Below are 24,618 nucleotides of genomic sequence, written 5' to 3' on the forward strand. Positions count from 1 at the left end.
ATTCGGTGCCATACTCAATCCTTTTTATATCTAGGTACTTAGGTGGCCCCATCACTGAAGTATCTGCCTTTGTGGAGCATGCCGCTGTTGTGTTGTAGTTTGTTAGATGCCCGGAGGCCTTTCCCTTTGGTTTGCATTGAAATGTTAATTATCCATTTAAGATTAAATCTGAGTTTCAGGATTCATCCAAACTTTCAATTCCATAGGCCGTAGTCACGGTTAGAAGAACTGAAGGAACCATTGTTTTCATTTGTAGTCTGTGTCAGAAAGAACCCCACCCTTAAAGGAAAATTTGGAAGTTTTCAGAACTACCTCCCTCACCATCCTGGGTTCTCCCACCTGGATGGTCACCTTGTCTGTTCATTCCCTCTGAAGCACCTGGCCTTGGCCACTGTCAGCAGATGGGACATGGGGCTACCTGGACCATTGGTCTGACCCAGTCTGGCCTTTCTTATGTCAGTTGGCTGCAGATCCTGATTCTCCTCTCAGTTAGGTGCAAACTGGGAGAAACCCTGCTGAAGTTACAAGGGTGTGAATGAAAGAAGAGACAGTCCCTGGGCCTGTATGTATATTACAACTTACACAAGCGGAGCTGTACTGAGGTTATGGCCTAGAAGAGCCTGTCCTCCGCTGCTTATTTACCAGACGCTCTGGGCTGAAATTTCCCACGCCCAGTGCCTGCCTAGGGCTGAATATTGGGGGGGGGGGGGGGGTTGGTGTAGCGTTGAGTCTGTTACATGTGGGTCTCGCCAAGGGGAAGGTGAACAGCGTCGGGGGTTGGCTGGGCTTGGGAGGCCGGGCAGGGGGTGTGTCTCTGGAAAAGGGGAGGTGAGAGGGAGAGAAATTAAATGCAACCACCCAGCACAGAAACGGCCCATTCATTCATCCTGCGGCTGCCTGGCTCCCGCTCCTCCCAGGGCCGCGCCCCCGCACCACGCTTGGAAGCTCGCTCACGCCCTCCGGAGCCACTTTCGTGGGACCATGGCCAAAGGCAAAGGGGCGGAAAGCGCGTCGTCCACCGGGCTGCTGCAGCCGGGTCTCCTGAAGCAGGACGAGCTCCGGCACGCCAAGGTGCGGGCAGCCGCTCCGGGCTCGGACGCGGGGTCCGGGGAGAGGGGGGTGGATGCGGAGGGAGGGATCCCCTGGGGGGCGGGGCGGATCCAGGGGAAGGGAAGCGAGCCTGATGCGGGGAAGGGGGGGATTGATGGGGGGGGGGATAAACTTCCTCGGAACAGCCCCTGGGGCAGGCGCGAGTGGGGGGGCAGGCGCGAGTGGGGTCGCACCCGAGCCGGCCGTGGGGGGAGAGCCGGCCGGGAGGATGCGGCTGGACGCCCCGGTGTGTAGCCCCCTCCCGCACCCCACCTCTGGGCGGGGAGCGTCGGGTCGGAACCGTGCGGGCTGGGGCCGGACGGGAGCCGGCGGCTGCTCGTTCGCCCCGGGGGTGCAAGGAAGCCCCGCTCGCCCTTGGCCGCGCCCGGGCGCACCCGGCCGGCTGGAGCTCGGGGATCAGGCGCGCCGCTGGCTCGAGCCCAAGTTCATTCATCACAGGCAAGGGCAAACTTTTCTTAAAGGAGCCGCGTCCTTTTTCCCTCCACCGGGTCAGCAGCCGGTTCCCCCTGGCTGGAGGCGGGCGGGGGTCCTGGGGGAGGCACAAGGCGATGATCTGAGACTCTCCGAGCCAAACCCGCTCGTGGGGAGAGGGGCTTCAAAGCGCTGCTTGGAAACGAACCACCCCCCACACACACACACGCCCGGCCCGGCCCGGTCCGGCTCGGCTCGGCTCGGTTCTTTGGGCTTGGGGACAGCATCGGGGCTGCGCTGGAGCTTGAGGCGCTGGTCGCTGTTGGCCTCCGCTTCGGGGCTTTGTTTGCATTAAGTTTCAGTCTCTGGACAAGCCCTCCCGGAGTGTGTGGGAGGGGGCCGGCTGTGTTATCACTTTTCCCTGGCGCACCCAGAGGCTTGGTCTGATGGGCCCCTTATAATGAGGTGTGAGGTGATCCCCTACGCAGCCTGGTAAGCGTGCCAAGAGGTGGTGACACCGGCCCGCTCCTAGCAGCGGGTAAGCCTAGCACTAAACGCTTTATATACCGCTTGTTATCTTCAGAGAGCTCTGCAAGCACCATCTAATCCTCGCAACACTCCTGCGACGTAGATAAATCCCCGTCCCCTTGATACAAAAGGGGAAACTGAGGCACTTGCCCCAGGCCACACGGTGAATCACCATCCCAGCTGGCTGTAGCTTTGAGTCCCTGATGCTCCTGTGGGCAATACACTGCCTAGCTAGGGTTGCCAACCCTCCAGGATTGTCCTTGAGTCTCCAGGAACGCGTCCCACCAAAACCGGAAACCCTATGCTGACCAGGATTGTCTGATTGTTCACTTGTATTCCCTGTCTGTCTGTATCCGTCTGTCCCTTGTCTTATACTTTGATTGGAAGCCAGGACTTTTTGTTCTGTTCCGACAGCACCTGGCGCAATGAGGCCCTGGTCCAATAATAAGCTGTCTGGTAGCACAATTAATGAAAATGATTCTCTCCCAACGGTACTGCTAAGGGTATAGCCACAGTCTGTGTTGTGTGTCTGAGTTGTGTAAAGTGGTGAACTAGCAACTTCATCCCCAGGGAAGTTGTTGATCCGTCTTCTTTCACTCCTTGCAATTCCACTTCCCTGTGGGAGAACTCTGCATGTGCCACCAAAGTTCCCTGTTTTATTTTAACCCAAATTCCCCGGGGCTTTGTCTCCCCTCTCTGTATGTTTCGATGCAGCTGTAGATCTAATTTGGTGATGGTATCAGTTTGCAGAATTAATTTTTCAACAGCTTGCTTGTCCATAGCTGCCCTGGTGGCTCTCGGCTTTGTTTGCATCTCCTCCCCAGGGGACCCCTCAGCTCTTAGTTAAGACCCATCATTTTGAGAAGGGCGCACAAACCGATGGGGTGGGGAGCAGGCGCCCTGGTGTGACTCTCCTGATTCTGAGGCTTTTATTGGGAGACTGAGGAATTGCACACGCATCGCCTGTCCCTTTCGCCTGCCGATCATTGTAGCTTCAGAGATTCCGCCAGATGTGAGACGCTAATGGAAACCGCTCCGGCTTACTCTGTGGGGTGGGCAAACCCAACCCCCTGTTAGCTGTAAATCTGGAGGTGCTGAGCCTGTATGGTCACTTAAACAAGCAGTTAAATACAGTACAGCCTTCCGGAGTATGAATAGTGGGGGAAATTATTTGGATGCTGCTCGACGACTCCTTGAATTCCAAGGCCTCTGTTTGAAGTTCAGGATCTGGCTAGTTGGGGTAGATTCTGGATTGCGAGACCGACACAGACACAGACGGATCAGGGAATGAAGAGCCTGGGATGGCAGTAGGATGGATTGCCTGTTGGGCTGAATTTAAGCAGGGTATCAGCAGTCTGTATTCAGTGCTAGCAGGGCCTTAAAAGCCACCGAATCAGGCTGTGGAAACCTGCTGTCTGTGCTTCCCTTTCTTGGCACATTCAGTCAGAAACGCTGATCGTTGACCGTGGAAGGCAGTACGGTCTAGTGGTAAGAACAGGGGGGCTGGAAGTTTAAACGAGCAGAGTTTGGAAGAGCTGCATTTTGTCCTGGATGAGTAAACATACGTTCAGCGTTTCCTCCACTGTCAAACCGAAATGTGAGGGGCTGTTCCGTTCTTAACGAGCGAAGCGGAGACCTGTGGGCAACTCATCTGCAGCGGAGGCTGGAGGGCTGTTTGTAATCTCTGTTGTGGTCCTAGGTTGCAGGTGGACATGGGGGAGTGATGGGGGGGTGGGGGAGCTCCCTACACTTGGTGGTTGTTGATCTGACTGTCTAGGACCAGACCGACTAAGCTGCTGCCTTTCATTGCTTTTGCAGAAGGAAAGCAAAGAGAAGCTGTCTGTGTGCAACAAACTCTGCTATGCTGTCGGCGGCGCTCCCTACCAGATCACTGGCTGCGCCCTGGGGTTTTTCCTGCAGATCTACCTGCTGGATGTCGCGCAGGTAATTCTTTCAGCCAGGTTTGCTTGCCTGGCGCTGAGTAGCCAGCCTAAGGGTAATACCTGGGGGCTCTGGATGCAAGCATGGGATTCTCTTGACCCAAAACCCATCCACTGTGATCCGGTCGTCTTTTTTGGCTATTTTTACTCTGACCTGATCTCGGGATGAGGAAAGGTTTGGGGCTTAGCGCTCTTATGGTCTCTGGTCAGCAGAAGCATTGAATGGAGAGAGATGTGTGGAGGGGGTTTCCCTGATGGATTTTTCTATTTGCCCAGTGGAGTGACTTTCCCTCTATGTATAAAATAGAGCAGGTGCCTGATTAGAGAGATGCCCCCAGGCTGTCTGGCTATAGCTGAGGAGCTTCCTTTCCTAGGAGGTGTAGCACTGAGGGCTGCATGTGTAAGAGCTGGCCAGTGCCTTAATCCACTGACTGCTAGGAGGTAGCTGATGGTGAGAGGGGAGATTTAAATACAGGGTGCTCTTGTGGTCAGTGAGCTCAGCTGCTGTGAGTCATATGGAGGGAACCCCCTGGCTTTCCCACACGGTAACTTTCAGTGTTCCATAAAGGTGGCTTAGAATGAGTCTTGCAAGTCGTAGATGAGCCCTGTTCCCCCACCAGTCAGTGCTGTGTCCCTTTCAGATGGGCTTTTAGCAGGGAGGATTTTTGTCAAAAAAAAGTAAAGGCACTTTTCAAACTTGGGTGCCTAAAGTGAGCCATGTGACCCCTCATTTTCACCCCAAGGTAGAAGAAGCTTGGTTGGGTGGGGATGAGTTGCAAAGTACAGAATTCTCACTGAATGCAATCAGGTGAGTGCCGGGGGGGGGGGGGGAAGTGATCTGAAATTCAGGTGCCTACATATGGATTTACGTGCCAAACTTCAAGCATTTGAGTCTGAAAATTCTGCTTTGCATTTCTAAAATGCTAGCAAATTCCCCTCCAGAAAAAAGGAAGCATGGATCAGATTGGAGTGATTTCTTCAGAGGGCTTAGAGCTGGATTTACAGTTGCCAGCACTGGGAGGCAATGTCTCCTGGGTTTTTACTCCCGGCTTTGCCACCGTTGTCCTGTGTGACCTGGTGCACCCCTCTGTGCCTCCATTTCCCCATCTGTAAAATGGGATAATACTGACCCTCCTCTCTGAGTGTTAAGATCTAATGACATCTGTTATGCACATGCAAAGTAGTATTATTGGGCCTAGACGCTCTTCTGCTTCCAGTGCTGATGGAGGGTCTGGCGCTGGGACTGGTACCTGCAGAGAGCTATATATACTGATATGATGGATGGAGCGGGTTGGGAAGGAAGCTGTTGCTGGCCATGTTTGTGGCATGTTCTGGATGGAGCTGGGATGGAAAGGTGATGGCTTCTCCTACATCCTTATCTCCAAATGGGATGGTGGGCAGGCCCAGGGGCAGACTTAAGCTGCCACAGGACGCTGGAGGTGTTGAGTTGGTGTCTGTGGCAATGAAATTGTCGGGAGTTTAATGTGGAATGGGTAAGATGAGATGGACTGAAATTCTACTTCCAGCCTCAACCAGCCCCTAGGGTAGCCATCTCAAAGAGGGGGAGAGGGATCAGATAGTCCCCCTGCCTCTGAGGCACCCTGGAAATGTGTGGAGGAGGGGCCCATGTGCACCTGCTCTGTTTCCAAATGCTAAAGGTCGAGGCTAAGATCTTCAGGGTAAGCAATCAGCTGGGGAAAGGGGCTCTGACCGCCTCAGGGTCATGGGGTCTCTGCTATCCAAGTGAATTCTGTCCTCTCTTTCTATAACAGCTGGACCCTTTCTATGCCTCCATCATCCTCTTTGTGGGTCGAGCGTGGGATGCTATCACCGACCCCATGGTGGGTTTCTTCATCAGTAAAACCCCTTGGAGCCGCCTTGGACGCCTGATGCCCTGGTAAGGGAAGCTTGTTGGAGCAGGGGATTTTGCGTCCCGGCCTGAGGTTGGAGCTCAGCATGGTCTAGCTTGGGTTCCCTTGGCCACAACGGCAGCAGGGCCCTTCCAGGTCAGCATTAGGATCCTGGGGGCCTTCTAGAGAGTAGAGGCTCACATTGGCTACCCTGCATTTGCCTCTTGTGCTCCAAAGAAGGGTTAATGTTATCCCTGTGTTACATGTGGGGAACCAGAGGTGCAGAAAAGGGAAGGAACTTGCCTGAGGTCACACGGCGAGTCCGAGCTGGGAATAGATCTCAAGTCTGTGCAGTGAATGGAATGGAACAGAGGCTTGGCAGTCAGCTGAAGGCTGAGTAATCCCTAGATGGCTTAACAAGTTGTGAAAAATGCCTGACTGATGAGAAGTGGCCCTAGGGACAAGGAGGGAAACTCTATTATCTGAGCCTTCGGCCTTTCGCAGCCTCCAGATAGGTGAGAGGGAAACCTTGTAGCGTGGGAATCGATGAACCCAGTGATGGATAGTCAAGTGGGCCTCACTCGCCCAGAAACAACTCTAGCTCAGCCCCTGTGCTTGAGGTGCCTTGCTGTGATTATCGACTCACGAGCAGCTGAGTGTATGGGACTCCCTGGTGTGGGGTCGGGGGCAAGGCCTTGCAGCAGTGCCGAGCTCTGTGGCCCTGAGCGATAAGACAATGCGTTTCTGGTGGTGGGCATGCTCCTGTGGGGGGTTCTTTGATGGATCTTCAGGGTGGCTTTTCTTTTTCCCCACCCTGATGCGGCCACTCCTCCCAGCTCTCCGGGGAAGGGGTAGTCTGAGCACTCAACTGGCTCTTGATAAGTCAGACCCTTGATTATTTGTGCATTGTGGTAGCACCCAAAGGAAATGCCAGTCGTGGACCAGGATTCCATTGCGCTAGGTGCTGTATGAACACGGGACGGGAGGGGCTGGGGGGGCAGATAGAGCGTTGTAAAGTAGGCTGCGGGGGAGGGGACCACGTGTCTGGAGATTGGCATGTGAATTGTCAGGCGGAAGGCACAGCGTGTTCCTTTGTCGCAGTGCTGGGTGAGAGGAGGGGAAGGTCCCTCTGGCTTGTGTATTGATACACACGCACACGCTCTGCAGCTGGTGAGAAACGTAAGTTGGTGTAACTGGCCCCACCCCCTGGCAGCTGCTTTTATCTCCACTTGCCCTGGCGGGACGGGGAAGGCGTCCCCATGAAGGAAACGTCCAAAGTTCATCCCGAGCAGCAGGACTGTTTGGCTGTCCTAGCCGACCCGCGTGTCTGATCCACACAATATCTGAAAACCCTGCCAAAAATCTGTGGACACCAGGGCTGCTACCGCGGCTGGAACTGAATCTGTGTTGGCAGTGGTGGGGGGTTTCCAAGAGCTGTAGCCTGTTTTGAATCTTCTTCTGAGCAGGAAGAGCTTTTAACTTTATGTTCTTCTCCCTGGAGCTGGTTTGACTTGGAAGGATGGGGGTGGGGAGGAGTCAGGATAGGAAGTCGAAGATGGTTCAAACCAAGCTCACCCCCACCCCAGCACGCACTGGGCCTCTCACTTGTGTAAATCAGGAGCAACTCCGTTGGAGGCGATGTAAAACCGGTGTCGCTGAGAACAGAACCAGGCCCTCAATTTATCGAATGGGCAGCCCATTCGACCCTCCTGTCTCCGGGGGATGGAGCCGCAGGGCTTTGCTCAGATGCGTGTGTGCTGGGTGTTGGGCTTGACTTTTTGTCCAGACTGGTTTCCTGGCAAATCTGCCCTGTGTTGGGAATGAAGCCGCTCTGCTGCTGGAAAGTAAGAGCTGTTTGTCTCCGGAGCACCAGGTGGCATTGCAGTATTGTCCCTCCCGGCCATTTGGGGGGGTACGTATAGGGGTGGGGGGAAGCCAAGATTGTTTCTACTGCACCTGTGACTCCTGCAGCCAGGGTCAGTGGGTTGCAGGAAGCCACATGATTTATAGCTGATTTGGGGGGAGGGGGGAGAAAGCAACTGGAGACCAGGCCTGAGCTGGCAGTGACAAAATTAGATGTTCTCACTCCGCGCTTCTCTGCCCTCCCACTTTGGAGAGTGGGACGCTAGGCACTGGCACGGACAGGATACATCCAAGAGAAGCAGGGTGTGGAGTGGACAGGAGCTAGATGGTTCAGCACACTGAGAGCCTGGTGAGGGGATGCAGCACCTTCCACCTCTAGGAGCACGGGTTCTAGTCCGCTGCAGGGTGCTAGCAAGTGAAAACCGTGGCTCGTTGGTCTCTGTTGAATGAGCCGGTCCTAACCTGATTTCATGCAGGCAGGTATCTGCCCACCAAAAACGGCACCACGATAGCACTAGGGGTCGGCAGAGAAATTAGGACGGTGTCCGGGGCCTTGATCTCCACCTGCTGCCTCTCCGGGTGAGCGTGGAGGCACATTACCCATGCAGGGTTCGGAGGCTTGGCCTGCGTCTGCCCTGTGGGTAAAGAGCTAACGTCCATCCCCAGGGCAGTCGATCTAGCACCTGGCAGCATTGCTGAAATGTCAAGTAGAGAAGGGGGCGGGTGGGGAGGTGGAAATTAGTGGGACTGGTCCTTCCCCCCCCCCCCCCCACAGGTGGAGCTTGCATCCCTCTGCTCCCTGGGGTTCGAATGAAAAACATGGTGTCCTGTTTTTGTTGATCTAAACCAGGCTTCACACATAGACCAAAAATAGTTTCACTCCCCACAGCGTCTGTTGTGAGCTCTTAGGAATTGGAGGAATGGCTGCGCGCAAGCAGCGAGCAGCTGTCTGGATGTGTTCCAAGGCAGAGCTAGCAGAGGGCTGTCCTTTAATTGCTCTATATTTGAACATCTAGACATCCTTAGAGTCCTCTGGTGTGCTACAGTCTTGTGCCTTTAAGGCTGGGGTGAGGGAGAACAGCCACAGGGGACTTAATATGCACAATGCTTGCACCCTTCAAATTATACTGGGCCTTAGACCTAGGAATCCTTCCTTGTTGCTACAGAAGGGAAGCAGCACATCTAGTAGCTGGGCACGGTGGCTTCAAGTCATGGCTTTTACGCTTGTTTGCTCTGTGGCATTGGGCAAGTAGCTGGGTGCCCGATTGGGCCACCTTTTGGTGACCCTAAATAGCTAGAACTATAGACAGTCCCACTGACTTAAACAGGACTCCCTGTGCATGGGCAAGGGTGGCCCAGCTGCTGGGCCCTCTATCACTGTGTATCTCAGTTTCCCTATCTGTAAAAAAAATGATACTTAATTTTTCATCTGTATAGCCCTGAGATCTCTGCCCAGTTAGTTTGAACGACTTGCTTTTAATGAGCCCTGATCACCCGTCAACATCCTCTTATAACCTGCTTCATAAACAAGGCAGATTACCAATAAATTCCTTGGTAGACCATTCTAAATATCCCTCTCAGCCGTACCCTTTTAATCTGTGGAATAAGGTCCACTTGGTGGGTACATCTGGCTGTAATTCTGCTGAGTTGGTGACAAGGGGCAGTGCTTGTGTCCCTGGAATCCAGGATAAAATTGTAAGCTATACAATGGCTTGATAGCTCACTTACCAAAATAAATAAATAAAAATGTCCCTCTCTGGTGCCCTCTTGTTATAATTTTGGTCTCTTAAGCTTGGATTCCCCATATGCTCCCCTGCGCCCCCAAATTCATCCCACATGGATTTCCTTCTCTGTTCACTGAAGTCACCCTAACAGCTGTGCCCAGCCAGCGATCTGCTCACTCTGCTCTTGCCCTGCCCTGCTCTCGCTTCTTCTGGGGGAATTTTGGGCTCTCAGCATCCCCTTTATTTAAGAGGCCCTGTTGCAAACCTCAGTTGCAGATAACTCGAGGTCCTGTGTCCCATTCCCAGGCCGTGACTAGGGCAATGATTCTGCTCAAGCAGAGGAAAGAGTTAAAGATTAAGGGCCCGGGGGTGTGTCGCTTTCAGAGGAACATGCCATCCCCACTTGGCCAATGGGGAGGCAGGGTGTGCGGCATAGCCTGGTGGAGTCTGTTTCAGATGTCTCAGCTAATTGCCACAGTCCTGCTCAGGGGTTACTAGGAGTCAGTCTCCAGGCTGAAAGCTGCAGCGTGAGTGGTGGCTGGGGGTGGCAGGCGGGGTGAGCCGATCTACTGATTCCTTAGCTACACCAGCCAGGCACATGGCTCTAATCCCAGATGTCCAAGTAGTGTGGAGGGCGGGGGGGGGGAGGGTGGTGAAGGCATCAGAAATGTACCCTTGTTTGTAACCCTGCTGGGCTGTTCGGGTGCCCTGCCGCAGCAGGCATGGGAATGTGCTCGCTCCTGCAGCTTCGGATCTGCGTACAAGTTTATGAAAACTCTGAATGACTCAACGTGCGCGAGGCGCAATGGGAGAGGAGCATGTGATGGGAGAGGAGCGGCTGCAGGACTCTGTGCTTTCCACTGCTTCCTGGCCTCGTCATCACACGCTCGCCTGCTCCCCGCCCCGCCTGGAAATAACCGATGCAGGGGAAAATGTGAATATCGGGTCATGTATTTCCCCCTCTCTCCCCCTTATGTGGCTGCTGTACAGTGTGTCTCACCCCGGGAGTTGAAATTTAAACTCTGTTTCTTGCCAGGTCAATCAAGAAAGGAAAGAGCTCCGTTCTCCTCTCCGTACCGCAGGGAAAAATAAATCCTGTCCCTTTCTCGCACTCCTCTGGGATTGTAAACACCCCAAGGCAGGGACTGTCAAGCAGCCAGTACAAAACCTACCCCAATGGGGCACTGAATGCGATGGGGGGCTTCTAGGCCTTCCCGCAGCCTGAGTGTTGGGCTCCATTTCCCCATGGGACTGATCTAGTCCTAGCCGCAACATTCGGGGCGGGGGTCGCTTTACTCCAAAGAAGAAACTGCTTCTTTCCCCCTCTCCCACCCACGCCACATTATTGGGGGGGCCATTCAGGCCTTCCCAGAAACGTGGGATGGATCAAGGTACCAAATTCCTGATGTAGGGGGATTCTCCTCATCTGTCGCCTCGTGGGTTCTTGCTGGTGGTGCCGTCACAGGGATCCTCCCTCAGAACCAGTTCCCCCGCCCCCCTTCCCACTCCCCTCTGGGATACAGTGATACCAAATGGAAACTGGAAAGGCCTTATCCCTGTTACGGCCTGAACCCCAATGGGCCGCTGGGAGTGGTCTGTCCGTCCCTGCAGTGCAGGTGACATATGGGTAGGGGACCAATCACTCCTTTCGCATGATTGTGAAGTTGGAGGACCCCCACCCTTGCCCTTCTCCTGATGTGGGGAATCTCCTTTGCTCTCTCTGGGTAGGTTTATGCTGGAGGGATTTTTAACCGCCATTTAATTAGCCGCCCATTAACATAAGCGCCTTTGTTAAGGCTGGCCGCTCCCCAAGCACTGGGTCCAGGCGACAGCGATGTGTGTGGCTCAGCCGAGCGAAAAGGGAAAAGGTGTGTGTTGGGGCTGATGGGCCATGCCCAGCCTCCGAGCTGCTGCAGTATCTCCAGGTAGTGCCAGGCTGCTCAGCTGACTCCGCAGGGTAGAGGGGAGGATTTGGGCTCTAAAAACAGCTCCCGTCTCCTGTTCTGGCTAATGGCGAGTGAACCAGCTCCCTGGAGCTCTGCTAGCGGGTAATGTAGGGAGTCTCTCCCGGAGCCAGGCACAGGCTTCTTGCTTTCTGGTCCACTTCCACTTCCCTCTCTCCCCACTTTGGACAGGACCAAAGGAAAGAGCCAGCTGGGGTCTGAAGGTTCACTCTTCCTTTGCTAACCAATGTCTGTCTCTGCTTGGGGAAATGGGCCTTATCCTGCCCTCCCTCACGCTGGAGGCTTGATTGGTGTGTGTAAAATACTCTGGAATCCTTGCAGCTCTGCCTTCTAAGACAAGCCAGGCTGCTTGCTGCTCAGCCTCCAGGTGGCTAGGATGTGGAGGGAGGGTTTGCTGCCCGAACTGGTTCCTTCACCCTTGCTCCTGCAGGCTCCTTAGCTGGGAAGGGAGAGAAGGCTGCTGAACAAGCTCTTGCATCTCGTCCTGTGCAGAGCACTGCTCGACTTGGATGAGAGCCAGGAACAGAAGGAAAAGCTCAGAATGGAGATGGGTCCCTTTTCTCTTCATCTTGTACAGACAGGATGACAGCTTTTAATAGGAATTCCCATCTCCTGCAATTTCCCTTCCATGTTTGTTCCCTGCTTTCTGCCCCTATTATTAGGGGAGAGACACATGGCTAAGGAACCACTGTTCTAACCCCTCTGAAACAGGCAAGATGACCCAAGTACAGGGTCCAGCCTGGCCTATTGCTTGGAAAGCCCTTCTGGACATTGCAAATGCCAATGTAAGGGGCTCCCTCCACCTCTCGCACTCACCTCGCTTCTCCTGCACGCCCAGAAACAGGACGACGGCGCAGAGTATGTAGATCCCACCAATGACTCCCGCTGCGATCATGTAGGCGTTTCTCTGCGCAAGACAGATGTGGATCCAGTTAGCAAGGCCGCTCCACCAGGCCCCTTCTACCAGTGTCTCTTGGGGAGCTCTAGACAATGGCGCAGCCAGTGTCACGCGTGCCCCAGCAGAACGGGACGGAGCTCTCGCTACAGACTGGGGTGGGACAGAGTCGATGCTGTGCTATGGATCCACATAAAAAGCTCCCTGCTCCACCCCCGCCAGTGCCAGGGGATCCCGAACAATGGGCTCCCCTCTTCGCAGCCAGTTCCCACCATAAACGAAGGGACCGTGCACCCTACAGGGTCCCAAGTTGTTTCAGGGGCTCTCAGACACTGATCTGCTTCTGCTGGGAAACAGTCTCCCAGCTGCATGTGCTGTTTTGTAACGGTAGTATCTAGAGTCTTCATTGGGATCAGGCCCCATTGTGGTCTACAAAAGTAGGTGATGGTCCCAGAAAGCTTACAACTTAAATCATTTAAACTTGTTCTGTGGGAGCAGATGGGTTCTCAATTCCTTGCTGTGCCCCATCCCTCACCCCTTTCCAGCCCCACATCATTTCACCTCCTCCAAATAGACAAACCATTGACTTGACATCCCCTCTGATTGTTCGCCCAGCAACCCTACGCTGCTCCAGGCAGGGGATTTGGTCTCTGAGATCAAAGCCTTTCTCTGCAAACCTCAGTCAGCTCTTTATCTCTCTGCTCTCTTCTTCCCTCCCCATCTCGAATGACCTGGAGTTCTGTACTTTGTCGTGTTTTAAATAGCTCCTTTGTGAAGAGGGCCATGGGGACTGAGATCAGGATTACAGCACAGAGTTTAGAGGGAGCCAGAGGAAAGATTTAAGACCAAGCTTTTCAAAGGAGCCTAAGGGGTTTAGGTGCCCAGATCCCTTTGAAATTCCGTGACAGTCAGGTGCCTAATTGCACATCAAGTCATGAGCCAGCAGTCAGGAAGGGGAATCTGCCTGGGAAGTTAGGTCCTCAGTCGCAGTACAATATTAGGGTATCCTGGGACCTGCATCCTCCCACAGGGCTCATGTGATGTGGCATTCAGTAGTCTCTGGCTTTGAGTTAACTTGGTGTAGTGAGGTGGAGGCAAGAGGAAAGCCTCAGAGGATGTGATCAGTCAGGCTGGAGGACTCTGTTAGAAGTGCCCATGTTCCCACTCTGCCTGAAAAGCTGCTCCTGTTTGATTGGATACAGCAATTCTTACAGGCCTACCTCCAAGAAATGGACTAGTGGTCCAACTAGACCATCTTGTCTCCAATGGTGGTCAATGCAGGGTACTTCAAAGCGAACTCCCTGATGTAATGCACCCAGTTGCACGATATTTCTCCCAACGGCTGGAACTGCTCCTTGGGTTGGCTCATGCCCTGCAGCTTGAGGAGCAAGGCCCTTGTATCAGCCTAGCTGTGGTGAGGGTGGGTGCTTGTCACTGTTCCATCCTAATTTTTTTATTTTCTTTCTCTCTCTCATTTCCCCCAAAGGATCATCTTTTCCACTCCATTTGCTGTGATCTCCTACTTCCTGGTATGGTTTGTGCCAGACATCTCGAGTGGCCAAGTGATGTGGTATCTTCTCTTCTACTGCACGTTCCAGACCCTTGTGACGGTGAGTCCGCCCTCCATGGGCACAATTGGGTTCCTTTTGGGGGTGGTGGGGGGAAGAGGCCAACCTTTTCTCACCTGCCCGATGGAGCCAAGGAGTGGTACCACAATGACAGGCTCGGCATAAGCCATCCTGAAAGGAGTGAGGCTGAGAGCATCCGTAAAGGCTGTCCTTGGACCGCCAGTGTCGTCTGGGTTTCCCACAGTCCTGATTCTACAACTCTCAGACAAGTCTCTCGCCATGGGGCCAGCTTTTTGGCTGACCTGCTGCGGGGATTGGAGAGGCGAGACCAGTCATAGCTCATCTCCTCCTCCCTCCAGCAGTTTGGGGGACCCCTACAAGGCCCGCCCTGAGTGCGGTGGAGCATTCCGGAGGGGAGCGAGGATTCCTATTTACTCTTCTATATAGTCTGTACCTGGATGGAATTTCCTTCCCGCAAAAGACTCTTCCAACCCACTCAACCTATGGCCTGCTGTAGGCATCTCACTCCGGTCTGTAGCATGAATTCCCTTGACCTCCATGAATGTCTTTGCACCAAAGGCTTAACTTTCTCTCTCTTCTCCCCCCCCCCCCCCCCCCGCCCTGTTTCTCACTGCAGTGTTTCCACGTTCCCTATTCAGCGCTCACTATGTTCATCAGCAGGGAGCAGAGCGAACGGGATTCCGCTACCGCCTATCGTAAGAGCCCCTCCCTTCTCCCTTACGATTGCAGTATCAGTGCTTTTCCCCCTCCCACGGCTTGGGTGCAGCTGCAGAAGTATACGTGCTCCCGGGGTTTGGTTGCTGGGAGGCAGCAGGTTTCTCCGTTACATACCTTGTCCACTACGTGTGCAGGCATGTGCGTGGGGGTGTCCCTTGCTGCTCCTGCAGGATGTGTGTAAGACCATCTGCAGGTGTACAGCCAAGTGTCAAAGCGTGTTTGCACATGTACACATTAGCAGTGAGGATCCCATTCTGAAAGTCTTCCAAAGCTCCCTGTGCCTCTTTTGCATTGCAGCTCTCTCAGCCACCAGATCCCTCTTCTTAGACTAAAGGGACCCTTGGTTTAATGCCCATGTCTAACCAGCCCTGTGGCATGAGTTGGTCTGGACAGGACTCTGCCTGCTGATAGTTTGTCCGCTGGACAGCACAGTGGCTAGAGCAGGAGACTGGGAATCTGGAGCTCTTGGGTTCTGTTCCCAGCCTTGACGCTGAGCTGATGTCTGACCTGGGGCAAATCCCTTCACCTCTCTGTGCCTGTTTTCCCTCAGTGGGGTTATCTTCCTCCCACAGGCTTGGAGATCTGGAGAAGCGACTGCTCTCGTCTCTGGCTGGCTGGGTGGGTGCAGTGCGTTAGGAATGTCTCGACACCCAGATGTTTGCCTCTGGAGGAGCAGGCGTTAGCAACCGCTCTCCTCGCTCTGTTGGGCCAGGGCGTTGCCGCGATAATGACCCGCCTGACTCCTCTGTTCAGGTATGACGGTGGAGGTGCTGGGCACCGTGCTGGGCACGGCCATCCAGGGGCAGATCGTGGGCCAGGTGGACACGCCGTGCATTCAGGACTCCCGCCTCTTCGGCGTCACTAACTCTTCGGTGGCCGTGGAGGAGGTGAACATTACCCGTGACGCCGGCTCCCTCACAGACACGGTAGGTCTGTGGCACCCTGGCCGCTCATCCTCGCCCTGCTCAGGGACTCTGCTCTTTCATTGCAGCTTCAGGGTAATCCCTACAGGCTGAGACTGGGCCTCACTAGCTGCTGTGTAACTAAGGAACTTACTTAGGGGTACCTAGGGGAACCATAGGAACTTCGGGGTACCTATCACTCTGCAACAGGTATGGGGCTGAAATACAGTACAGCCTCGTGGGTCATCAGAACTGGATTCTGTCACAGAAGCAAATCCAGGTGCCTGTAGGGTGCACGGTCCCTTCGTTTATGGTGGGAACTGGCTGCGAAGAGGGGAGCCTGTTGTTCGGGATCCCCTGGCACTGGCGGGGGTGCAGCAGGGAGCTTTTTATGTGGATCCATAGCACAGCATCGACTCTGTCCCACCCCAGTCTGTAGCGAGAGCTCCGTCCCGTTCTGCTGGGGCACGCGTGACACTGGCTGCGCCATTGTCTAGAGCTCCCCAAGAGACACTGGTAGAAGGGGCCTGGTGGAGCGGCCTTGCTAACTGGATCCGCATCTGTCTTGCACAGAGAAACGCCTACATGATCGCAGCGGGAGTCATTGGTGGGATCTACATACTCTGCGCCGTCGTCCTGTTTCTGGGCGTGCAGGAGAAGCGAGGTGAGTGCGGGAAGTGGAGGGAGCCCCTTACATTGGCATTTGCAATGTCCAGAAGGGTTTCCCAAGCAATAGGCCAGGCTGGACCCTGTACTTGGGTCATCTTGCCTGTTTCAGAGAGGTTAGAACAGTGGTTCCTTAGCCATGTGTCTCTCCCCTAATAATAGGGGCAGAAAGCGGGAAACAAACATGGAAAGGGAAATTGCAGGAGATGGGAATTCCTATTAAAAGCTGTCATCACTTGCTTTAGGCTAAGCTGCATGGAGGGTCATACACCCTGGCTTTAACCAGTGGGCCAGGAGCAGATGACAACGCTGATCTCTTTAAATGGGCCCCATTGTGAGCCAAGTGCCTTTGGACTGAAGTCATCCAGGCCATTCAAACCTGAGCTGTGTTTAAAAGGCACGTTCTTCAAACAGCCCCTCCCCTGGCAGGCACTCTCCCTGCTATGCTAACCAAACACCCCCCACGCTGGCTCCCAACCCTGCTCTTAAGCAGTTAGTTCAGATCTGGGAAGGAAGTTCAGCTCAGCACGAACTGGGGACGCTGCCAGTCTTGCAGCATCTGCGCTAAACCAACATGTTCCAGTGTGAAGAGCAGAGAACAGGGCGCTTGTTACACAGATGAAGCCCTGGAGGGGGTAGGGTTCCATTCAAGGGCGAAGGCTGGGGCGGGGTGTATGGTGCGAATGCAAAGGATCCTGTCCTGGGCTTGATGGGTTCTTGCCTCGGTTTCTTCACCCAGTTTGAGGCCTGGATCCCAACTCTCCCTGGGAGTTGACACACTTGCAGCTCCCACTCCTCTCTTCCCGGCTGGTGCTGTTGACACCTGCTTATCAGTCAAAACTAGGGCAAGTGGGAATCGAGGTTACTGTAAACCAGGATAGGTATGGAGTGGGGGTGGGGGATACGCAGCTTCAGAGACCCATTTCATGTGTGTAAACCTCCATGGAAAGACTGTGTCAGTGGCAAGACGGAATGTCTCACTGGAAAATCTCGAGGGGACCCTGTTACTGCAGGAAACCACCTGGGAAAACTTGTCTTCGTGCCCAGTATTTACCCGGGTCAATGTGTTGCTGCCTGGCTTTGGCGGACAACGTCTAGCCTCCAGCATGCTGGCTGGACTCCGGCTATTCCATAGCCGCGATAACAATGCGGAGTGGGATTTATTTCTGAGCCCAGCTGGGTTTCGTCCCACTCTCCCCACCCCTAACAGGACACCCGCACTAGAGCAGCGCTCTGCTGATCACGGGACAAAGGGGAGCAAAGATCTGGGTGCTGGGGACTTCAGAATTTTAGTCCCAGCTCTGCCACTGGCTTGCTGTGTAGCTTTAGGTGAATCACTTAACTGGTCGGTGCCTCAGTTTCCCGATCTCTAAAATGGGGACTTGCCTCACAGTGGTGAGGATGTCTCACCATACTTGGGAAGATCACTGTTATGGGGGTCAGGGGAGGTGCCAAGGCTGGCTAAAACTGAGTCTCCGGGTGCCTTTTTCATACTCAGTGTACTGCAGGAATGGGCCCCCTGCCTGTTATAGCACTGGGGCCCGTTATGCCAGGGTGCCTTTAGAAAGGTCTCTAATCACCTGCTGATGCTGCTCTGCTCCCCAGATACCTCTCAGCTCCAGTCGGATGAGCCCATCTCTTTCTTCCAGGGGCTGAAGTTGGTGATGAAACACGGTGCCTACATCAAGCTGATTACAGGCTTCCTCTTCACTTCGCTTGCCTTCATGGTGAGAAACTGCCTGGGGAGGGACAATGTGGCTTAGAGCCCGCCCGGAGGGGGGAAAGAAATGCAGAACTGGCTGAAGACTGTCAGCTGCACCTGTAGGAGAGCGGGGCGGGGGGGGGGGGATGTCAAATACCAGAAACCTGCACAGAGGCAGATAACATCAAGGCCTGTGGCATCCCCTGCAGCAGCCGAGGTGGGCCCTCTGCCCTGATGGGAGGTGAAATATGTGCTTCTCTTCATGCTGCTGGTAAATGTGGATTGGGCCTGCTCGCTCTTTTCCTCTGCTCAGAGGACTGATGGGATCCATATTCCATCTTCCTCCCATCTCCGGCACGCTTCTGCCATAACTATCGGGCCCGTTCGCAGTATGATGACCTAGGCCTGTGACCTAGGCCTGTTAGCCCTTCTTTGGCCCTGCCGCTCTTGGTCTCGTTTACGGATGAGTCAGGACAATCTCTGCCCAGAGAGGGAATTCCTGAGCTGGTGCATTGAGGGCAAGGGGTGTTAGACTAGACCTGCTTGCTGAGTCCCCTTGGAGGGAGGGGCGGAGGGGGGTTCCCTCCCGCTACAACACACTCAAGGCTTGCCTACAGCAGCAGGCTGCGTTCATACAGCCCCCAGCCCTGAGTACGTCCGTGCACTGAGTCCAGCGAGAACGCTTAGTGTTTTCCCTGTGGGCTGGGTCTGGGGGGCTGCAGGGAATCTGGTTTCTCCATGGGGGGGCTGTTCAGTACATTTTCCCCCTAGAAAGGGGAATCTCCCTGTTCCCTTCTGCTCTGCTGACCTCCCGTGTCTGTTTCCTTCCCCAGCTGCTGGAAGGGAACTTTGCCTTGTTTTGTACCTACACCCTGGGATTCCGCAACGAATTCCAGAACATCCTGCTGGCCATCATGGTGAGTACATGGCACCCCTTCCCCCAACCCTGTCTGCCTGGGCTAGGCAGGCTGTCAGCAATTTGAGGCAGTGAGACTGTCTGTACGGTGCCTCGCACAATGAGGCCCTTATCTCCCTGGGTCCCTAGCAATACAGTAATAAACATGATGAATAATAATAATCGCTGTCCCCTTCACCTGGCTGTCTCCTCCTTTATCTACTTGGGAGCCCACTGGTTGGTGGGGGTGGAGACTTGACTGTAGTGGTCTAAGAGCCCAAAGCAGAGAGGGGGGGGGGGGGGCCCAGGTGAGAAGCAGGCTGGTGAGGGGAGATCAGGGCTGGAAGAGGCTGGCATGTGGGAGAAGGTGACTGGAGGTTGCCACAGGAGTCGGGGGGAGGGGTAACGAGTTCGAGGTTCCTGGAAAGACACGGCCAGTTGGCAAGAACAGCGAGTCCTTTGTCTGCATTTGAAGCTGACCACGAAAGGGGGGAGAATAAAAGCCGTGTGGGCCCTTTGTCCAAACCCTGCCCTTTTCTTTTTTTTCTTTCTTTCTTTCCATGAGGGGGGGAAAAAGAGAGCCCTGAGTGGTGATTGCAGGGAGGCGCTGAATGGAGGGAACAGAGCGGATTGTCTGGGAACCCTTTGCACGTTGATAGATAGAGAGAGTGGGGGAGGGGGCCGGGGGAGCATTGTGGCGTGAAACACTTTGCCCTGCCAGAAAGGCAGTGAAAGAAAGAAAACCCGCCCCTGGCTCTAAGAAAATGCAAGGGCTCGAAAGCAGTGGAGACCAATCCCATAGCCGAATGCCCCGCCCCGGCCTCACAAAGACCTGGTGCCTGGTCTGCCCAGGATGTTGGTCATGTGTCTGTCTGCAGCCCGTTGGGTCTCTTCTGTTCTTGGCTGGCTTCCTGCAAGGCAGGGGCCGCTTTGCTTCAGAGCAGCCTGGCAAAGGCGTCACGAACGTTCACCAGACCTGGTCCAGAATAGACTCAGACTCTCTTCCAACACTTGCCCTCTGAGGACGAGCCGATGGGGCTTTGCAAGACTGCTTCTGTAAAGGTGCTGGAGCGCGTCTAGGTGGGCTTCGAGAAGGTCCTTTAGAGCCAGGATGATCCTGTGGCTCAAGCCTTGTGTGGATGAGTGAAAGACCCAAGGGGGGCTCCAAACCACAGGCAGAAGAGAGTCCAAAATCATCATCATGCATCCAGGCCTGACCTCAGGCTGACACCCCAACCAACTCCTTTCCTGCAGCATTAGAGGTTAACACATGGCCAGTGGGCAATGCATCTATGGAGATGGGTTGGCCTGAGTCACATGTCCGTCCCCCCCACCTCTCTCCCTCTCGCAGCTCTCTGCCACCTTGACTATCCCCCTCTGGCAATGGTTCCTCATGCGCTTTGGGAAGAAAACGGCTGTGTATGTTGGGATCTCGGTGAGTAAGTCTCCTGGGCAGAGAGCGGGTTGTTGCTGTGCCCCTCGTAGGGAACCCTAGCAAGTGGAGGTGGGGCAAGACCAGAGCCGGGGATCTAAACCCCACCCCTCTAGGCAGCGGTTCCAAAATGGGGTCAGGAGCGAGCAGAAGCTCCCACCATCACCTGACGTTCATTCACTGGCCTCTCTCCACTTCTTAGTGGTGTCACAAAGGGCACTTCGTGGTAGTCCGTCTCCATGGCCCTGTCAGTCCTTGGCCTCTCCACCGTGAATTCTCCTCTGAGCCTAGGACATGCCCCACCAACACCCTGCCCTAGAGGGCCCAGCATTAGAAAGGTTGTGTTCCTGCTGCCTAGGGTAGGATCTACCCACAGCATATCAGCCAGCACCTCCAAGTGCTGAAACTCACATAAGAGGGAAGATGGGGCGGGGAGGGGAAAAGGCCAATTGGCTCATCAGGTCCATCTTGATTATCCACTGCCCGGCGGGTGAGGTGACACCTCTGTTCTTTCCCGGCTCCGCAGTCTGCCATCCCCTTCCTCATCATGGTGGTTGTTCTGGAGAGTAACTTGATCGTCACCTACGTTGTGGCCATTGCAGCTGGGATCAGTGTCGCTGCTGCCTTCCTCTTACCATGGTGAGTGTGAGGCCTCCGGGCTCAGGCAACCACAGAATTATGCTCCCACGTTCTCTATCGCTGCTAGACTGGTAGACACCTGCTGATGCACAGCTGTGGCATCTGGGTTGATGTTTCTAGTGCTGGGGGTCGGATCCAGGATGAGGAGATTCCTGAGGTCTTGAGCCTCCTCCTGTCAGTATGCAGGGCATTGTGGGTCTTTTCAGTACGAAGGTGGACCCACAATCGGTGGCCCTTTCCCAAATCTCTGCCCCAGGAGAATTCTGTACCGTTATTGGAAGGGAAATAATTGGAAGTCTGTAATTTCGGGGGTGGGGACCTCCCATGTCTCTGCTTTGAAAGGGGAAGTGTGGGCTCCACTGAAGACTTGTGGGTCTCATTCTCATTAGCCTCGATCTGAGGCTCACACGCTCTCCTCTCTCGTTTCAGGTCCATGCTGCCAGATGTCATAGACGACTTCAACCTCCAGCACCCAGACGCCCATGGCCATGAGGCTATTTTCTTCTCCTTTTACGTCTTCTTCACCAAGTTCACCTCCGGGGTGTCTCTGGGGATCTCCACACTCAGCTTAGAGTGAGTCCTTTCAGCACACCGAGCCTGGAGGCAGGGGGGGCTTGTTAGGAGAGCTGGTAGCTGGGCCAGAGAAGGAAGGCTTCTCTCAGACCCTGCAGTCTGGAGCGTCTCCATTTTTAGCCACAAAACCCTGAAGGGGATTGGGATTAGACATCCAGCGGCTGGCACTGAAGGTGGCTCCAGGTGCATCTCCCCTACAGCTTGTGTGCTAGGAGGGAGGCTCATTCCAAGTTCACAGTTAATAAGCACTAAAAGGAGAAATCTTAGAAACCAGCCTTTCTCTGAGGAGCCAGCATGGTAGTGAACTGAGGCTGTGCCAGCCCCCTGTGGTCATTGCTCTCTCTCTTTGGTACATACACGCCCCTTGGCCTAAGCACGTCCCAGCCGCTGGTTGATTTCTCTTCCCAACACCCCCATGAAGCAAGGCAATGCTATTTTCCCTCTCTTTATAGATGGGGAACTGAAGCACAGACAGGCTAAGTGACTTGCTCAAGGTCACACAAGATGTCTGTGGTGGAGCAGGGAGATCAACCTAAGCCCCAGGCTGACACCCTCATCGCTGAGCTGGCTTTCCTCCATTGCTCCATCACAGAGATGGGACAGTATAGCTGTGAGCTTCTAGACCTTGGCGGCTATTGGCTTTGGGGTTGAAGGAGGTGATGCTCCTTGCTAGATGGAAGAAGGTTGATGTGATGCTAAAGCAGCAAACGCTGGCCCAACAGTAATTCCCTGGGAATCTTGATCTGTCTCATGGCCATTCTTCCCCTCAGAGGTACCTCTGGAGAGGTAGGACTGGGCTGGTGTGGAGAGAGGAGGTTGGTAATAGCCTCATGCGTTTCCCTTGCTTGACAGTTTCTGTTCCCTTAGTTTTGCAGGATATAAGACCCGGGGCTGCTCCCAGCCCGAGGAGGTGAAATTCACGCTGAAGATGCTGGTGTCAGCAGCCCCGGTGGGGCTGATCCTGCTGGGCCTGCTCCTATTCAAGCTGTACCCCATCGACGAGGACAAGCGGAGGGAAAACAAGAAGGCCCTGCAGGATTTAAGGTAAGGGCTGGCACGGTCCTCTCTGTGCTGCAGGGGAAGGACTGCACTCACTGGGTTGGGCAAGTTCCAGCAGAGAGTGATGGGGAAGGGCCCAGTAGTGCTGGGAGAACCTGCCCTAGCTTTGCAGGTCACTGGCAGGCTGAGGGAGGTGGCTAGTCCTTCAGCCCGTAGGGGGCTGACAATCTCTCCCGTGAGGTTGTGCACTTCCAGCTAGCCTCAGAATACCTGCAGCCCTAACACACCACCTGCCCTTTGACAGGGGTGGCTGAGAGACCCTGCCGCGCCGCTCAGTGGTACCACCCAGCGGGTAGCATCTTAGGGCTGCAGCATCGTAAGATGCCAGGTGCATAGCAGTTCGCTAGAGGCGGAACAGGACTCCCCCAGCTGCGGGAGCCGGGGGTGGGGGGTCTCTGCTGCTTCCCCCAGACCCAGCTCAGGGCTGCATTTACTGACTTGGTGGAGCCTGAGAGAAGTAAAAGAATAACTCTGAGTTACAACTGGGCCTGGGAAATGAAGCCTTTCCCTGAAGGCCCCTATTTCAATCTGCCCCAGAACAGGGGGACCAAAAGCTGTCTAGCATTTCACAACCATCTGGTGGCCTCTGTTACAAGGGGGTCAGGTCTCCATCCAGTTCCTAGTGGAGGGAAAAGTGTCCACCTAGCAGAAATGGCTTTCCTGTCACCCTGCTGGTAGTCTGGGCAGAGAGGTTGGGGCTGAATGGGGCTGGAGAGGGAACGTACAGTCCGCTCTGCCCCAGCGCTGGTCACTCCTGAGCCATTGGCAGCGAATGGCGCATGGGGGAAACTGGCCCCCATTGTTCCCATCTAAGAGGAGGGCTCTCTTCCTTGTAACTATCCCTCTCTAATCCCCCTCTGGCTCGCTGGCCCTCGCTTTGGGACACCGGCTGGAGAGAAGGGGGCCATTCCTGTCTGATGCCCGCCAATCCTTCCCTTCCCAGGGAGGAGGAAAACAGCAGCGACTCAGACTCCATGGAACTTGCCAGCATCGTGTGACCCCAGCTCCCCTCCATCTCCTGTTTACACACTGGGCGTCTTCGGGAACTGGACGAGTAACCATGTTACCTGGAGATTCTGGTGACGTGCTACACGGGGCTTTGTGGAGCATCTGTGGTGAATGTTACATGGGATCTGCAGGCAGTGGTCTCGTGCCATCCATGGGATCCAGAGGGTGCCAGTAGTGTACATTACACGGGCTCTATTCAGTACTGCACTAATGTGCCTCTTAACGAACAAACACTACACCAGCCTGGCCCCCGCAGCACTGTCTGCAGAGCCCAGCAGCCTGAGCCAGGAAGCTATTGCTCATAACACATGGGAGACTTGTGTGTACTGTCTGCCTCTCGCACACTGATTTGCCTGGTACTGCGGGCACCAAGTATAGCACAGATCCTTGCAGTACTGACTCTGGCTCACCCGTGGACCCATGTGGTGCTGGTAGTGTACATTACACTGTTAATGTGAATGAGCTGAGGATTAACTCACCTGAACTATCTGTAAAAGAAGGACACTAATGTAGAAAGAGATGTTTTTTTTATAAAGTCTAATTAATTAAATAACTTAATGATGTAAATAGCATTTTTTTTTCCTATTTGTATATGTCTGTATGGAATTCAAACTGGAACTGTTAATATTAATTTACATAAAAGTGGGGAAATGTTACCTGGATTAGTGTGGTGGTATTTTTTTTTTTCTCTTTCTCCCCGCTCCCCCACCCAGTGGCTATCGTCCTTGCCAGGACAAATGGGGCAAGGGAGCTGAGAGTCAGAGAGTACCAGCTCTGCTTTCCATGCAGGGCACGTTGGCACCCTTCCTGTCTAGATGGAACGCTGATTTCAGGGCAGAAATGTCAGTGAACTGGATGAATTCCCAGTTCCCTCCCGGCAGAACTAGAGTCCTTTAGATTCCCAATTCCACAAGCCTGAGTTCCTCTCTAGTCAACCCTGTAGGACTGACTTCTCTCAGACCCAAGGCACTGGAATGCCTTAATCCCTGGCACTTTGAATGTGCGGTACATACACTTAACCCTTTGCCTCCTCTCTGTTCAACACCCACACTGGAAGAACCCAACAAAGCTCCTGTTCTTTTCCTCTAAAAATCAATTGGGTGGATAGGGGATGAAATAAAGGAACCGGTTGCCGAGATTCTCAGCATCGG

General features: G+C 54.3%; 1 protein-coding gene across 4 annotated transcripts; it reads left to right on the plus strand.

The window, feature by feature from the left end:
- Positions 1-885: 885 nt before the first annotated feature.
- On the plus strand, positions 886-24,118 carry MFSD2A (MFSD2 lysolipid transporter A, lysophospholipid). Of its 4 annotated transcripts, none has more exons than XR_012155618.1 (14): positions 886-1,071; positions 3,868-3,993; positions 5,762-5,886; positions 13,772-13,895; positions 14,491-14,569; positions 15,345-15,517; positions 16,067-16,157; positions 17,765-17,886; positions 18,695-18,778; positions 20,108-20,191; positions 20,715-20,827; positions 21,257-21,400; positions 21,853-22,186; positions 22,268-22,337. XR_012155618.1 is itself a non-coding variant. In XM_073317657.1 (14 exons), exons 1-14 carry the CDS (start codon positions 982-984, stop codon positions 23,455-23,457), a joined length of 1,587 nt encoding a protein of 528 aa, XP_073173758.1. In that variant the 5' UTR covers positions 886-981; the 3' UTR covers positions 23,458-24,118. The 4 variants fall into 4 exon arrangements, 3 of the variants coding, with proteins under 3 accessions (XP_073173758.1, XP_073173759.1, XP_073173761.1); XM_073317657.1 differs by lacking the exon at positions 21,853-22,186 and adding an exon at positions 23,403-24,118 and having other exon boundaries at positions 22,268-22,444; XM_073317658.1 differs by lacking the exons at positions 5,762-5,886; positions 14,491-14,569; positions 21,853-22,186 and adding an exon at positions 23,403-24,118 and having other exon boundaries at positions 22,268-22,444.
- The last annotated feature ends 500 nt before the right edge of the window (positions 24,119-24,618 follow it).

Source organism: Lepidochelys kempii, chromosome 19 (assembly GCF_965140265.1).
Source record: "Lepidochelys kempii isolate rLepKem1 chromosome 19, rLepKem1.hap2, whole genome shotgun sequence".
NCBI lineage: Eukaryota > Metazoa > Chordata > Testudines > Cheloniidae > Lepidochelys > Lepidochelys kempii.